This window comes from Rosa rugosa, chromosome 5 (genome assembly GCF_958449725.1).
Source record: "Rosa rugosa chromosome 5, drRosRugo1.1, whole genome shotgun sequence".
Classification (NCBI taxonomy): Eukaryota; Viridiplantae; Streptophyta; class Magnoliopsida; order Rosales; family Rosaceae; genus Rosa; species Rosa rugosa.
The window spans coordinates 2,186,623-2,203,042 of NC_084824.1; the positions used below are offsets into that span (position 1 = coordinate 2,186,623).

Genomic DNA, 16,420 nt, shown 5'->3' on the forward strand with positions numbered 1-16,420 from the left:
AAACATTTCGTTCAGCTTTCATACCTTGATATTATGACACTAGAACCTTTTGTTCCAAAAGTTCAGTATTTTTACTATTTTGTAAAGTATTGGTGTAATTATTCCACTTTTGTAGTTGTATACCCTGATAGTATAATGCCAATTTATACCATTTTTCTATAAATTGGAGTGACATTTGGTCTACGTTTTGTGTATTCTTCTAAGTGCATGGTTGCAGATTTCAGAGGCCTACTGGAGCAATTCCTTCTGTAATGCTGGGATTGGAGTCTCTGACAAGAGACTTATTTCAGTCCTGAAGATTACATGAATGGTAAGAACACTTTTCATGAACCAACTTGTGAACAACAATTAAAGAAAAGCTAATCTTATATTGTTGTCACTTTGATAGTTGATTTTTCTATCTATAAACAATTGTTTTCCTTCATAGTTACCAAATATTAGACTCTCCCAAACATTTCTTTGTAGAAGAAAAATCAATTGGTATTGTCTTCTAACTCTTTTGCCTAAGTAGGAAGTTAAGTGTTCAAGCTTTTGTCTAACAATCACAATTCCTTGTGTTACATTCTTGATATCAATGAATTCTCCCTTGTAAATCTAAGTTTGCAGAAGTGCTTATGTTAAGTTCTGTATAGGATTAAATTATGTTTAGTCTCTGTACTATGACCCTTTTTTCGTTTCAGTCCCTGACATTCTCAATTAATCTGAAAAGTCCCTAACGTCAAAATTTCCGTCTGATTGGTCCCTCCCGCGTCAAATTAGGAGTTGGCCATAGGTGAAATGTCCAATATACCCCTCTGTTATTTCTTTTTCCTTTTTAATTTCTTTTTTTCCTTTTTATTTTATTTTTTCTTTTTAATTTCTTTTTCTCCTTTTCTTTTCTTTTTTCTTTTTAATTTCTTTTTTTCCTATTTTTCTTTTTTCTTTTTAATATCTTTTTTGCTTTTTCTTCTTTTTTTCTTGTTCCTTTTTAATTTCTTTTTTGCTTTTTCTTCTTCTTTTTCTTGTTCCTTTTTAATTTCTTTTTTTCCTTTTTTTTTTCTTTTCATTTTGCCTACTTTCTCCTTCCTCAACCCACCAATCCCATTCCGATCAAACTCCACAACCCATCTGGTTCTCTCCCCAAATTGAAACCAAACCCAGCAAAGACTTAGCTTGGCGGTGCAGAGATGGACATCGAGCAAAAGCAAGAGCTAGGAGCTGATCGATCACTTCTTCACCTTCTCTGAAGCCATCTCCCTCTGTTGGGATCCGCCCTCGCCTCCATCATCGCCGACGCCATCTCCCAAACACAAGCAGATCCCAATCAGCTCGGAAATTCGCCGCTAAACCACTCCCCTATTGTTTTCACAGCCTACTTCTCTCTCTCCCACTCAAATCTCACTTTCTCTTTCCACATCAAGCCTCAATTTGGAAACTTTTCACTGAAAACTACCATTTTTTCAGACCCTGAGGTTTTTGGGTCTTGCTCAAAATGGTGATTTGGATTTTGGGTCTGGTTTTTGATGGCCAAGTTGACCAAAACCAGAAGTGAAGAAGAAGAATACTGATGGAAAAGGAAAATGGCCGCCGGCGTGGAGAATAATAATTGGGGTTTCGGGTCGATCTGGATTGGTTCGCCGACGTGGCGCTACCGATGCAGCAGGATACGATGGTCATTAAAAAGGAAAAAGAAAAAAGAAAAAAGAAAAAAGAAAAAAGAAAAAAGAAAAAAGAAAAAAGAAAAAAGAAAAAAGAAAAAAGAAAAAAGAAAAAAGAAAAAAGAAAAAAGAAAAAAGAAAAAAGAAAAACAAAAAAAGGAAAAGGAAAAAAGAAATTAAAAAGGAAAAAGAAAAAAAAAAAAAGGGCTGCCGGCATGGAGAATAAGAATTGGGGTTTCGGGTTGATCTGGATTGGTTCGCCGACGTGGCGCTACTGATGCAGCAGGATACGATGGTCATTAAAAAGGAAAAAGAAAAAAGAAAAAAGAAAAAAGGAAAAAAAAAAGAAATAAAAAATAAAAAAGCAAAAAAGAAATTAAAAATGAAAAAGAAAAAAGAAAAAAAGGAAAAAAAAGAAATTAAAGAGGAAAAAGAAAAAAAAGGAGAAAAAGAAATTAAAAAGGAAAAAGAAATGACAGAGGGGTATATTGGACATTTCACCTAAGGCCAACTCCTAATTTGACGCGGGAGGGACCAATTAGACGGAAATTTTGACATTAGGGACTTTTCAGATTAATTGAGAATGTCAGGGACTGAAACGAAAAAATGGTCATAGTACAGGGACTAAACAGAATTTAATCCTTCTGTATATAACTATAAGACATCATAGATTTGTATAAACTGCGTGTTAAGAGGACCTCATTTTTGTAGCTCTTACTTTTATGTCATCACACAATATACATATTAAAATGCAAACTAAGAGAAGAGGTAGAAATCTGTCAAGCACAGATTGGTTCTTGCTATTCTAGTTCCTCTGTCTTATTTGAGATTAATGTCCAGTCTGCTGGCTTATATTTTCCGAATGGGGTATGTTCTGTCCATACTTTTGTTATGCTTACTAATTATTATCTCTGTTTTTGCTATGCGAAAAGGGGAAGGGAGAAGATGGTGAGTATATAAAGTACTTAGCTTATACAATCATCAGCTTAACTTATCTATGTTTGTCTTCTTGCAGTAATGTATATAGGGCTTCAAATACAAGTGGAGATTAGCTGTAAGACCTCTTCATTTATACTTGCTGCGTATGAAAAATGCTTGATATTTTACTTGGGTCTGGGCATTGTGTGAATATCTTTATCTTCCAGTTGTCTTCCTCAAAAATGCTGAAATTGGCTATTTGCTTTCCTCTGATTCTGATATGATGGCTTAAATTATGTTATAGATGCATTATAAGTTACACCAATATGTTGTTACTGTTTTTATTCATCTATCTAAAAATTTTAAAAGTTTGTTCCTCTCAGCTAATTGAAAGTAGAAGTAGAAGAACTAGACGAGAACTAGGCTGAACTTTTGTATTGCAAAGAAAAATAGGAAGTCCATTGTCCAACTGTGTCATGGTATAGCTACTTGTTTTACTTCATTATAGAATTGGTTTTATAATGCAGCCTCATCCATGAATGGTGAATTTAAATTTTGTAGCTTGAGTTCTCCTCTTAGTCCCGAAGAAATTGTGAAACCTTGAAAGGTGTCCAATTTGTAAGTTTGTGGGAGGGGATGATGTTAACAATGTTATTTTTATGGAATTAAATCTAAATGAACACCAGTAATTTAGCCTTCTTCTACAGGGAAGGCGAGAAATGAAGGTTCTGGGAATGGAAATGCTGAATCAAGATCATACCTTGAAAAGAAGCTCGTATTTTGTTTTGGTTCGCACATTGCAGCACAAATGCTACTCCTTTTGGAGAGGAGAACTTGCTTTCTTCTTCAGAGTTAACGCAAGCACAGGAGATTGATTTCATTCTATGCTTTCTGCTTTTCAACGGTATTAATGTAAAGCAAAAAATAATCTTAGAGGATATGCAATGCATAATCATTTCTCTAATTCCCTTCACTCTTTTACTCAATTTGCAACAGATAGCTACACGGATGGTTATTCAGTATGGGTGGGGACCTGATGATAGTCCTGCAATATATTATCACAGCAATGCGGTATTCTTCTTTCTTTGCATTCAAGAGTTGGTCATGACTTGTGTTAGAGATATAGATATTTCTCATGTGCCGTCTAAAACTTCTTTGATTCTATTTTCCCTTATTCATTTTGTTAAAATAGGGATATTAAGCTTCTAACTGGAAAGGTTTTGTTAATATGAGCTTCTTTAGCCTCCATACATCTGTTTGTTCTTTTTAGTTATAATATTGTATTTGTTGTCTAGAGTTGGTTTCGTTTGCTGTACTGTTTTGCCTTTTCAGTTTGGTTGATTACTCTATATATTTGTGTTAAAATATGCCCCTCTCAAAAAACATCAATTCCCTTTCTATCTTGCTGGAAATTTAGAATGAGCTCGGTAGTGAATTGCAATTTTTACTTTGCATTCCATAATCTATCAAATTTCCCCATAAAGGATAAATATTGAAGTCCTAACATGTTCTCTTTGGTACAGTCTACTGCTTTAAGCATGGGGAATAACCATGAGTAGTAGTTTAGCGAGTTATTTATTTCAGTATTAGGTAAACGAGTTCTGTTTTCAACTGTATCCGTAGTGAATCGATTGAAGTATGATATGGCAGTTAAAGTTGAAAAGGTATGATGACTATGACTATTATTTGTTCTAAGCAATTACTCTATGTTGATATAACTTTCCCTAGTAATGCTTTCTTATTTTGTAGATCCATGATTTAGCATATTATAAAGCTAAAGAAATGCTCCCTCAAAATGAGTGGTAGCAGCCAATACACCCAAGCGGATACTGATCAAGTGTGAAATGAGTGGGGGAAGTTTGTTGTGAACACATATGTGCATGAGCCATGAAGTAGCGCGCTTGATGCTGGTCCATTTTTGCTAAGGAAAACTTCTTTTTTTGTGCTTCTCTGCTGGTACATTGTCATGCACCATGTGTTGCATGTTTTGGAACAATAGATATATATGTATCAGCTTTTTGATGTCCCAAGTAGATGGGCATGCACTAGAATGCTTCTCTTGTTTAAAATGTTGGGTTCAATGATTAGTGGTTTGCAATGTTTATATTTGATGGTTTGCAATGTTTATATTTGGTATGTAAATGGATCAAATGCACAATTTAATTCAGGAATGGGATATGTTCAAAATAATCATACAACAAAATAGACATAATGATAATTGCCCGTTGTCTGAATGACCAAAAATAGGGACAAATCACACTGCAATCATTCATATCATACATCGGTTTTTAACAAATCACTGTCTTCTAATCTATACTCACACAACAGAAGCAATTAAACTATGTTGTCCCCGAGTTAATCAGACAACAGTTATAGTCCAAGAACTGAAGTTTGAATATCAGTCAGACAACACACAAAATAAAAGTCTGTTGTCTGAGAAGCTCAACATACAACATCTTCAAAACTAGCACTGTTGTCTGAAGGCAGCGCCGCAACTGCAGCGCAGCTGCGCCTGGCATCTGCCGAGCCACCTGCCGAGCCATCTGCCGAGTATCACACAACACGTTTAACACATACCTGTTGTCTATATGTTTCTCAGACAACTGTGTTCCACCGTTGTCTGATTTTTCATCAGACAACGGTCACCTCTACAACGGTGGCACTCCAAATCAGACAACAGTTTCTGTCTGTCGTCTGATACCTCTTTTGGCATAGTATATAGCAAGTATTAGTCTTCCTTTAACTATGTTTTTCGGTGATCTAGGCACCTAGCCCATCGTACGTTATTGAACAGAGCAAATGAATCAACTAGTTCATGAACAATTCAAACTTGCAAGAAAATTTAAGCTCTGCAATGAAATTTCCCATTGATTCTCATTAAACAGAATAATCAGCTCAAACCATGGATTTAGCTCAGGACTGTTACACATTAAGCAGAATTTTATGTTTAAGCTCCAGTACTGTTCCAATCCAACATACATCCATCTAAATCTGCTTAGGTGCTGATCTACACAGATCCAGACCCATATTTTAGTCTTCAGATCAGTAAAACTAGCTAGCAAATCAATCAAGTATATATGAATCATGAATGACAAAATAAAGCATTAAACATAGTACACATCTAACGGAAGACAAATACTTGCATAGAGATTATGTTATAGATGAAGATGGGAAAGAGATGAACAACTGTATATAGCATCCCCTTGTAGTGCTCCAACAGTATATTAAACATACGCTCGACAGAACCCAAAATAGCTCTGTGTATCATAACAGGTGACTCCCTCTTGCCTTCTTCACCCTCTGCTGAGTAATACAGCTCAAAGCGAGCAGCAGGCTGAAAATCAAGCTGCAACCACAGTATTTTTCCCCAATATAGTTACACACTTACATAATGAGAAACAAAAGAACATGCAAGAGATCGTTAAACAGAAAAAGTGATAACAATATACCTGTAATGTTGCACACTGAACTTCATGTTCAATGCATCAGATACAATGATATCTATCTTTGGTCCATAAAATGCACCATCCCCTTCATTTATTTGTACATGACTGAAAATGTAAAACATTTATCCGCACAAAAACAAGAAATTCAGGGGCACCTACAGGAGTGCTTTTAAAAATAAATAGATAATGGACCAAAACACTCCATCAATGATAGCTAATTTATAAGCCAACTATTTTACTCTTAGCAGCTAGGAAACTGTATCTGTCAAGGAAAAAGAAAAAGAAAAATTAAACAAAATTAAAGATAACCTACCTCTATAAGAACGAACTCTGTGCCGGAACATGAATCAATGCCCCGGGCAATTCATTGGCTTCAGTTCAAACTCCCAATCTGTATTTGAAACTCAATATTATCAATTCATCATATACAAAATTAAATCAAGTAAACTCAGTCCTATTCAGTTGCATAGAATAACTACTGGATTAAGTAATCAATCATCCGCATTGGCGCGGATTTCCTACGTACTATAATTAAGTTCCAATATTACTTATATGTTAAGCAATAAAGCCTGTTCCTGATAAGTCAAAGTCAAGTCATGAGAAGAGAAAGTCAATGCTCTAGAATGAGAGAATAATGAAGGCCATGTGTTACTCATCCGATGGTTCTGTTAGAATATATATAGTATAAAGACAATGTACGTATTAGCTTATATTTCTTTAAGCTTGATTTTACGTCTTTATCTTCTTGTAACAACTAACAACCATTCGATCTCTTCTCTCTCTTAATTCATATAGAGATTAGAGATTGGGTTTCTTCATCTGTAACCATGCATACTATGGTTCTATATATTATGATTCATTCTTTTATAATGAATTCTCAAGCTTCTCTTATGATTCCAGAGCCTGCAAAGCTCACGCGTTGATTCGATTATTGCGACTGATGTGATATTTTTATTGCAACTATTTTCTTACTACCACTTCACTTGTAGTTTAAGGAATTAGGGTCTCCCGCAGATATTATTGGAACTAAGTATTTCAGAAAAAAAAAAAAAAAGTTTTGTTTTGGTTTGGTTGAGAAAACAAATAATTAAAAAATATATTAAAGGTACGTCGAGAGAAAGAAAAGAGCTAGGAAATGTCTGCACCACTAAACAATCAATCAATAACAATATACTTAATTAGCTCAATTACATGCAATTGGATGACAATGTCCCACAATTAAACCTAGGGTGTTAAGGTCAAGACCGTATTAGATACTCTCTTAGTTAGCATGTTATGTGAATGGCAGTATCACCATAACCTAATATGCAACAAAATGGCAAAGAAGGGTGTTATCAAATATCTAAGATGTTGCACTCATTAAGCAAGAAAAATCTATGAACATATCAAGATACTTAATGAAGGGTGTTATCACTAGGTTACCTAGAAATTGGTTTCCACAAGAAATGCTAAGTTTCTAGCTTGGTTGTTATTTACTAAACATGCATTGATTAGGTAGTCATCTACATGCTTAAAACAATAGGTCCTATTCATACATTCTAAGCGTGCACTCAAAGAACGTGCAAATTGAAATCATCAATGAGGTACTAAATCAACTTTCATCCAATAAACATAGAACATAATCAAGTATCAAATGATATTGAAATCATGTCTAGGGCTTTAACAACCCCTAACCTATATGTTTACTTACACATAGTCTTGTTTGAAATCACACTAAACATCATCAAGAAAAAAACTAAAGAAAACCGAAATTGAGAATTGATTTAGGGTCAGAATCGATTGTTCGAGATAGTGATCTCGACTGGTCGATGACAACAAGGAAAGTCTTTTCACGTTCTTGCTCAAATTTTCTTGATTGATTTTCGCGCGAAAGTTTCTACTCCTTTATATTGCTCCTTGAGTCCTCTTTCATTCCTTTTTGGATTGAGATTCCTTAACTTAGAAAGGAAGCCAACTTATTGATCTTCAATTTAGGATTCTCCACGTCATCCTTCCAATAATAGCTTACCACGTCATCAATGCAATAAATGTGAATATATCCTCAATATTTGCTGCTCAATCCCCATCATCCGGCTTCCTAGATCAATCAGGGTTTCGTTTTCCCGTTTTTCTCTTAATTCATGCATCTTCTCCTTTTCTTCTCATTTTTACATCTTTGCTCCCATAAACCTAATAAACATAAAAGATAATAAATTGATAGAAAATATAATAAACTAACAAATAACATCGCATATCATGCTCCTATCAGCGACCTCTTCAATTTGATCGAGATCCTGATCTGGATCTTGCTCGTCACTTCTTATTGCTTCTACTTCCACTTTGTATATATTTTGGTTTCGGCTGCTTCGTTTTCTGTCGTAATGTTGGATCTTCTTCACTATTGTGTAGTTTTTGCTCTTATTTTCGAGTTCTCCAATATTGCTGAATTGTTACTTAGTTGGTTCTAATTCCAGTAGTTTTTGCTCTTATTTTCGAGTTCTCCGATATTGTTGAATTGTTACTTAGTTGGTTCTAATTCCAATTTTATCAGGAATGTAAATGGATCGGATTTGAAGTGGATCAATCTAAATCCAAATCCATTTACTAATAAAAAAATTCAACCCGAACCCACTCTGTTAACCCGGCGGATCATTAATAGCTCAATCCAAATTCATATCTGTCGGATTAACGGATACCCGATCCGCTAATCTGATCCGTTTATAATTTTAAATATTTTAAAATTTTAAATAGTAATATTAAATTTATATCATGATACCTCATAAAATATTAAAACAACATGAAGAGTATCACTGAAAGTAGAATTACATTATCAAAATATTTCCTACACCTGATAAATTAAGAGAGAGACGTCAGGAGATGTGTATGAGATTAATTGTGCTTCTACAACCTTCTTAGCTTTTTGGTAAACTAAACAAAGCCTTTATCAATAATGCTTCTTGGGTAATGGACTGATGGACTTTTTTTACGAAGACTATCCCTTAGGTTTTTGCAAAAAAATTGTATTAGAAATTCTTAATATTTTATATTTTTCAAAAAATAATAATGTATTAATAAAAAATAATCTTTTTGTTGTAAATATTATATATATGTGGTTGTCCACTGTAAATACTCATTAGTTATATCCTTATAATGTAAACACTACTCCTATATAAAGGGGTCTAATGAGAATGAAACACACACTTTTACCTCCTCCTATATTCTGTTTATCTCTTCTATCTCTCTCTTATTCTTTAGTTTATAACACGTTATCAGCACGATTTGTTTTTATTTCTTCTTCTCCCTAAACTCCATGATGATCCGCAAGCCTATGGTGCAACATAGTTGCCTATGACCAAGGCTAATGATATATGAGTTTTTTCTCTCATTCTCAAAGAATTGCTTCATACATAACATAGATATCTTATTTTATCGCATAACAGGGATATGTGTAGCATCTTTATTCCTATTAAATATGAACATCAAATTTTTTATGCAATCAAACAATTTACATATATTTGTATGCATGTATCTATTATATAATGTAATTGTTGAGATTTATGTTTCATATTCGACTTTGAGAACCATTGTTCCAATAGTCAAGACTCGAGTCCACTCGGTCAGTGGTCTTAGACCTATGGCTCTATAGACATCACACGAATGTTTTTCTCGTGTTTTCCCTATGGGGTCCGTTGTTCATATTTATGAACACTTCGAAACCTCTGTTTCGTATATGAATTTTTCTATGATTTTTCATAGCACATAAAGTTCTAATACTTATGGATCCTCACATGGCTATAGATGTGGCTAAGGTAATCATTTTTTTGCGCATTTGTCGCATGCCCAAGCATTTAGTGGCACTTTACCTAGCCCTCTCTCAAAGGCAATAAAGACAAAATCAATTGTATTGATCAATCAGATCCCTTGGGATTGATCTGTGCCATTGGACATCATTCCACTCAAAATCGACGATTTCCTTTGTCGATAATAAAAAACATGTTGGTAACATGATCAAAGGCGGTGTTCTTGACAGTGATTAATTTTAAGCCTATATTTAAGCATTTTTTTTTATCTATCTTTGCTGTCTTTAAGTCACTTTTATTTGTTTTTCTCTTATTTGATATTTCTTTATTGATGTTTAATTAAATTTTATTATGAATCATGCTGAAAGTTTCATCATGAATTATGTTCATTAAGTTTAATTACGCTTAATTATGAATTATCCTTTATTAAGTTTACATTAATTATCTTTATTACATTTATTTGTTGAGATTATTTTGGCCTAACAAACGTTTTTGTCATATCAGCTACATGAATACCTAAATTTTTTCTTAATTTTTTTTTTTTTTTGAAAGGGGTTTGGAACCCAGCCTAGTTGGGAGGCTCAGCCCCACGCCCGATTCCATTTATTGTATTAATATTAGAGTTTTGCATCGAGGGGGACATAAAACCTGAACCCCGAGCTACATAGAAACACTTACATTGATCCTCGTAGAGAATATCCTGAATAATTGCAGGCATCTCATCTAACCACAAATCATCAATATCACATCCACTAGTAAGGTGAGCAAGCATATCTGCTACACCGTTTGCTTCACGGTAAATATGTCGAACTCTAGCTAACTGATTGAAAAGCACACATATACTCTTTACAATCATCCAAAACTCGACTTACCTCATAGAAATTTTTCTCTTCACTGTTGAGAGCAGCAATCAGAATGGCAGAGTCGCTTTCAATATCAATGTTAGTCCAACCTTGGTGAATACCAAGAAGTAAACCAGCTCTACATGCCTCCGTTTCCATATTAAGGACCGAGTGTGCATGTAAAAAAGGCTTAGCCAATGCAGCAATACCCATACCTGTTTCATTCCTAACTACTACTCCAATACCTCCACTCCCATCTTCAGCTCGAAAAGCTCCAATATCCACATTAATTTTGAGACGACCACTAGGAGGATTTTTCCATTTGGTCTGAGGTCTCCTTTGCTTCCTCACAGTCTTCGGATGGTACTTCTGGAAGTCTACTAGTCCATTGAATCATGTTCATAGGTTGAAAACTTACACCCTTCTAGAGTATATTTTTTCTTAATTATGTCTACAATCAATGATTTATATCCACCCCATACTATTTCATTTTTTTGTGAAAAAAATAACAAAATTATTTTCCATCGCTGGGACTTAAACCCATGTCTTTTTGGATACGAACCAAATATCCTAACCAACTAGGCTACAACAATTTTCTAATTATTTTGTTATAATGTTCTATTAATGCATGTATCAATTATTAATTCTAAATGAATATCTCTCTATTTTGGCATATGGTACTCACGAATTGGTATCAACAATATTAATTATATTTCCTGCAGAATCGATGTATGTATTTTTATTAGTTTGACGACTTCAATTTGGTTTCCTCTTATTATTTAATCTGATAATTTGATAGTAAATTGTCAATTTATAATGAGATCGAAACTACATGTTTCTTGATCCAAATACATGTGGACTTAAAATTCCTCTAGTGATTGTTATACAATCAAATAGATCAAAACTTCTTGTTTCTTGATCTCCAATTATGTCAGAACTCAGAACCTTTGTCCCTTCTTTTTATGAGTACATGTGAACCTCTGTTCATTCCACTTTTAGAACATGCTTCTAATTGTGAAGACTCAAACCAGATGTTTTGAGTATGAGGGCTATGGTCCATAAATCTATTATTATTGGAGTATATGCGTATACGTACCCATATGGACTATTGTCCCAGACTCGAAATTTGAGTATATAATTTTGACATTTGTTTTCAATGTCAAACAATAATATGAACCACGTGTTCATCAATAAATTCAATTTGAACCATGAATGTTCATGATAATTATAATGACAAACATAGTTGTCTTGCATGCATATAATGCAACTATGGACATGATCCATTGCAATTAATGTTGATAATTTTTCACAATTGATGCTTCAAAAAGCTAAGGTAACAATAATCTCAAGAGCTGCAGATCTTGATTGATGGTCGGCTCCAACTGAGCTCGTATTATGTTACCTATGTGGAATATCATTACATATATTTGGTGATGAAATTTTCACCTAAATTAAGTTGTATTAATCAACTATAAGTATACTACTGTATACTGTATCATGAACTAAAAATTTCATTGAGCCAAATGAAAATTACTTTGGCGTGACCAATGTGTCATTGTTTTATCTACTATATCATGTAGACTCATCTACATACTTTACATTGTTGTATAATACAACAACAGTTGCAAACCTTCATAACAAGGATATTATAAGTTATCGCATATTTGCGAGTTGTCACTTTAATAAGACAATCCTCCCATCATTAGGGGAGCAATATCGTTTATGAAAAACAACATGAATTGATGTGTGATATCTATCCACCATGTCTCATTTAATTTTGAGAAAAATTCTAAATTCATTATCTTTTTGACCTAAAATTTGGTTTGGGCTCGCCACCCCCCTATATATGGATATCATAGATCCAATATTTTTTATCACACATTTTGCGAATGGTCAAACTAGATAGTCTTCCCGCCATTAGGGGGAGGAAACACTATTGTAACGGCGTGAATTTATGTGGAATATATCCACCAAGTCCAATGTTTCAAGTTCCTTATAAGGGAAGATTATACAAGCCCTATAACACTCTTCATGAGGTTATACAAAGATCCACATTCTTGAATTAATTTGTCCTTGAGAGACAACAAATGTTAATTAAAAGAGGCATGGGTACCTGATATGAATAAGCTTTTTATAGCTAATGCATGCATATATTTTGAATGTGTGATAGATCTCTAATTGATGATCATTGATGATATCTCATCTATAGTAGCGCTACTAAAAATCATCAAGGGTTGTATACTACCACGTTTCACTATGTCAACAATTTATAATATTGGCCAAATTGGAAAGAGGCAATTCCAATGAATTTGAATATTGTAAACGTGATGATATACTTGGACTTTATCAACCCTAAAAATTACAAAAGGGTGTACTAAAGTGAATTGCAATCACTATGACACAAGTCTCTATAAAGAGACATGGGATTATCATTCTTCTCCAAGCGACAACTTTTCTATAAGTACAGTGTTACATATAGTTGTTATATTGATGAGAGGCTTATAGTAGGTTGTCATGGTTACTATGAAGATCTTAAAGGCAAATTGCTAAAAGTAAATCCCAAATCCTATGTGTCATTATAAGCATATTGCTTAATCAAATCCTTGACGGATTCATATTGCCAAAGGCAAGTCCATGAATGAGTGAAAGAGCTTAAAGCTCACTCATGGAATCAAAAAATCTAAAGCTCATATATACTCATTCATTTACGGTCAAAGTGACTTATTGCCTCAATGAGTACTATGACAAGACGAATAAATCGAATTCGAATCATGCTCACAATGTTGCAACATATTCTAACTTTCGCGAAGTTATGAATTTCTCCAGAGCTCATATTGAGCCTATATGAAATTATCAATTACACAAATTGATATTTATGGCTAAGTATGCCATACTTGAATTTCAATGCTCGGATAAAGGTAAATGTCTCAATTGTTGTTCCTTTATATTGTTATTCTTTAACTAATATCTTTATCTATAGTTTGAGCATATGAAATTGGTTTTACTCTTATCATGTCAGGTAAGATTCATTAAGAATATCATAGTTTTATTAGGTATTACCGTAACCTATGCAGGAATTGCAATTCATGATGAGTCCCCTTTATGCAAAGCACACATAGTCTCACCTATGTAATCGACACACTGTAAACACGAAAATCCTGCAATGAATGAAAGAAGGACACGTGTACAAAATAATATATTTTATATTAATGAATTTGAGGGTTACAATCTCTGTAGATACTCTTTCACAAGAATCTCCTCTGATTCGATCTCTGACGTTGATTTGATCCAAGGGTGGCGAGCACTTGATCTTGAATCGAACGGTTGTAGTGTGAACTTCTTGTTATGTTGATGATTTGAGGAAGACGATTGACCAAGGGCTGTAGAAGCTTGATCTTGATCGGATTTAGGCCACGAGTTGTGTCACGTGGTGAGCGTTCTTCGGCTTTGGTAGGGGACGAACCGGCACGTGTGTTTGGTGCTTGTTGATTCTCCACGAGCTTGATGAAGAACTTGTAGAGGATTTACTTTGTTGAAGACGACGGATGATCAAGGGCTATAGAGGCTTGATCTTGATCAGACTTGAACCACGAGAAGTGTCACGTGGCGAGTATGGCTTTGATGGCGGATGAATCGGCACGTTTGCTTGGTGCTTGTTGATTTTCCGTGAGTTTGACAACTTCTGAGCTTGCAGGTGATTTCCCTCGTTTGTCTGAAGTTGGTGAGGTGAAGAGACCGGCTATTTGGCAGCTTGATGGTTCTTCACGAGCTAGGGAGACTTCTGAGCTTTGGAGAGGTTTCTTCCGTCTGCTTGCGTCCCTCTGTCTGTCGTCCTCCTCGTCTTGATTTGAGAGGGGGTATTTATAATGTTGTCGCCTCCCTCAATTTGAAATGCATTGATGACATAGCATTAATCACATTCCTTAATTGTGTAATTAAATCAATCAGTTTTAATTGATTGACTTAATTATTTTTTTATTTAAGGAATACGTCAATCAATTTTGATTTGATTTAATGCCCGATTTCAATTAGAATCAAACAATTTAATCTGATTGATATTTGTATTTAATACTTGATTTCAATCAGAATTAAACAATTTAATTTGATCGATATTTGTATTTAATATTTGATTTCAATCAGAATCAAACAATTTAATCTGATCGATATTTGTATTTAATACTTGATTTCAATCAGATCTTAAACAATTGAATCTGATTAATATTTGAATTTAATACTTGATTTCAATCAGAATTAAACAATTTAATCTGATCGATATTTGTATTTAATATTTGATTTCAATCTGAATCAAACAATTTAATCTGATCGATATTTGTATTTGATGCTTGATTTTCATCGAGATCAATCAGTTTAATACGATTGATCCGCTTTAAATGCTTAACTCGAGCAACAATCAATTAGCGATAAATTGACGCTTCCACAATTGATGCTTCCGCGTCATTCAATCGATAGATCACTCGTATATATTTTGACATGCGTCATCCTCGAAGCTCACATAATTTTGGTGACGTATGAGCCACGTGTACCTTTTGTAGGACCCATGTGCCAACTAAGCCTGTTTAGTCAAAATTTCAAAGATTGATCGACTTATTTAATGAATTTTATTTTCATTAAATTTCTTGTGTCTACACACACCATATCCAATATACATTGTGCATGTATTTTGTTACATACATGATTGAAGCTTGCAACAATCAGGAGGAGATTCTCATCAAGGGAAGCATTCAAAATTATGCCTAGGACATATGCGTGTTGCACTCTTTTTCTCCTTCGACCAGGGTTGTTTTTATCCCACTGAGTTTTTGTTACCTGGCAAGGTTTTTGATGAGACAACATTAAGCGCGTCCAACACCATATCATTTAGTGGTGGACATCCAAGGGGGAGTGTTGTAAATATTATATATATGTGGTTGTCCACTGTAAATACTCTTTAGTTATGTCCTTATGATGTAAACACTACTCCTATATAAAGGGGTCTAATGAGAATGAAACACACACTTTTACCTCCTCCTACATTATGTCCCTCTATTCTTTCTCTCTTATTCTCTAGTTTATAACACTTTTATTATTATAAAAACGGATCAGATCGACCTAAATCCTTATTTGATCAGTTAAATAAACGGGTTAACGGATTCGGATTATTAATGGATCAACGGATCAAAATTTTCAATCTAAACCCGCCCAATAGCCACGGATCAAGATCAAAATCCGGTTCATTAACATGTCTAAATTTTATTGCTAATACTGGTAAATCTTTAAAAAGGTAGCCCAAGTTTTACTGCTATACTGGTAAATCCCTCAAACAGGTAGCTCGTCGCCTCTTCAGTCTAGACCCATCTCTCACGGTCCTTGTTTATTGTATGTCATTGCTAAAACGTTTTGTCCAAATTCGTATAAGAATTTGAACAATTAGGAAAAACAAGTAATTAAAAATGCCGATAAAACACTCAATTGTCCATGGCATGTAATTAAAAATAGCTTAACAAGTATACGTACGTAATAAGTTTAAATGATTGGTGAAGAAACACAGTATAAACTACAGACACATGAGGATATTTGAGTGAATACGGCTGTTCACATTTGGCTTACGTGGTATTCCATATACCTAGTAATAGCTTTCCTTGATAACTCATTAACTCCATGCAAAGCCGGAGTAATATTGGATACATGTGCGCTCCATTCCCACCAGGTCAGGCCACCACTACTCGATCGCAATTAGGGTCCAGCTGAGCTGCACATATGTACCTACAATAAGGCTATGAGCTAAAAAGCAAGCAAGC

At 34.3% G+C, this 16,420-nt stretch overlaps 1 protein-coding gene across 1 annotated transcript; it reads left to right on the forward strand.

Annotated features, from left to right (window-relative positions):
- The first annotated feature begins 2,772 nt into the window (after positions 1 to 2,772).
- Positions 2,773 to 4,636, forward strand: LOC133707982 (probable inactive ATP-dependent zinc metalloprotease FTSHI 5, chloroplastic). Its single transcript, XM_062133438.1, has 4 exons — positions 2,773 to 3,626; positions 4,079 to 4,109; positions 4,191 to 4,219; positions 4,305 to 4,636. Exons 1-4 carry the CDS (start codon positions 3,495 to 3,497, stop codon positions 4,359 to 4,361), a joined length of 249 nt encoding a protein of 82 aa, XP_061989422.1. The 5' UTR covers positions 2,773 to 3,494; the 3' UTR covers positions 4,362 to 4,636.
- Positions 4,637 to 16,420: the final 11,784 nt, after the last annotated feature.

Coding starts and splice junctions, on each gene's coding strand:
- LOC133707982 (XM_062133438.1), top strand. CDS start 3,495: ATGCAATGCATAATCATTTCTCTAATTCCCTTCACTCTTTTACTCAAT. Junction 4,110..4,190: donor AAGCATGGGGAATAACCATG/AGTAGTAGTTTA, acceptor TGAATCGATTGA/AGTATGATATGGCAGTTAAA. Junction 4,220..4,304: donor TGGCAGTTAAAGTTGAAAAG/GTATGATGACTA, acceptor CTTATTTTGTAG/ATCCATGATTTAGCATATTA.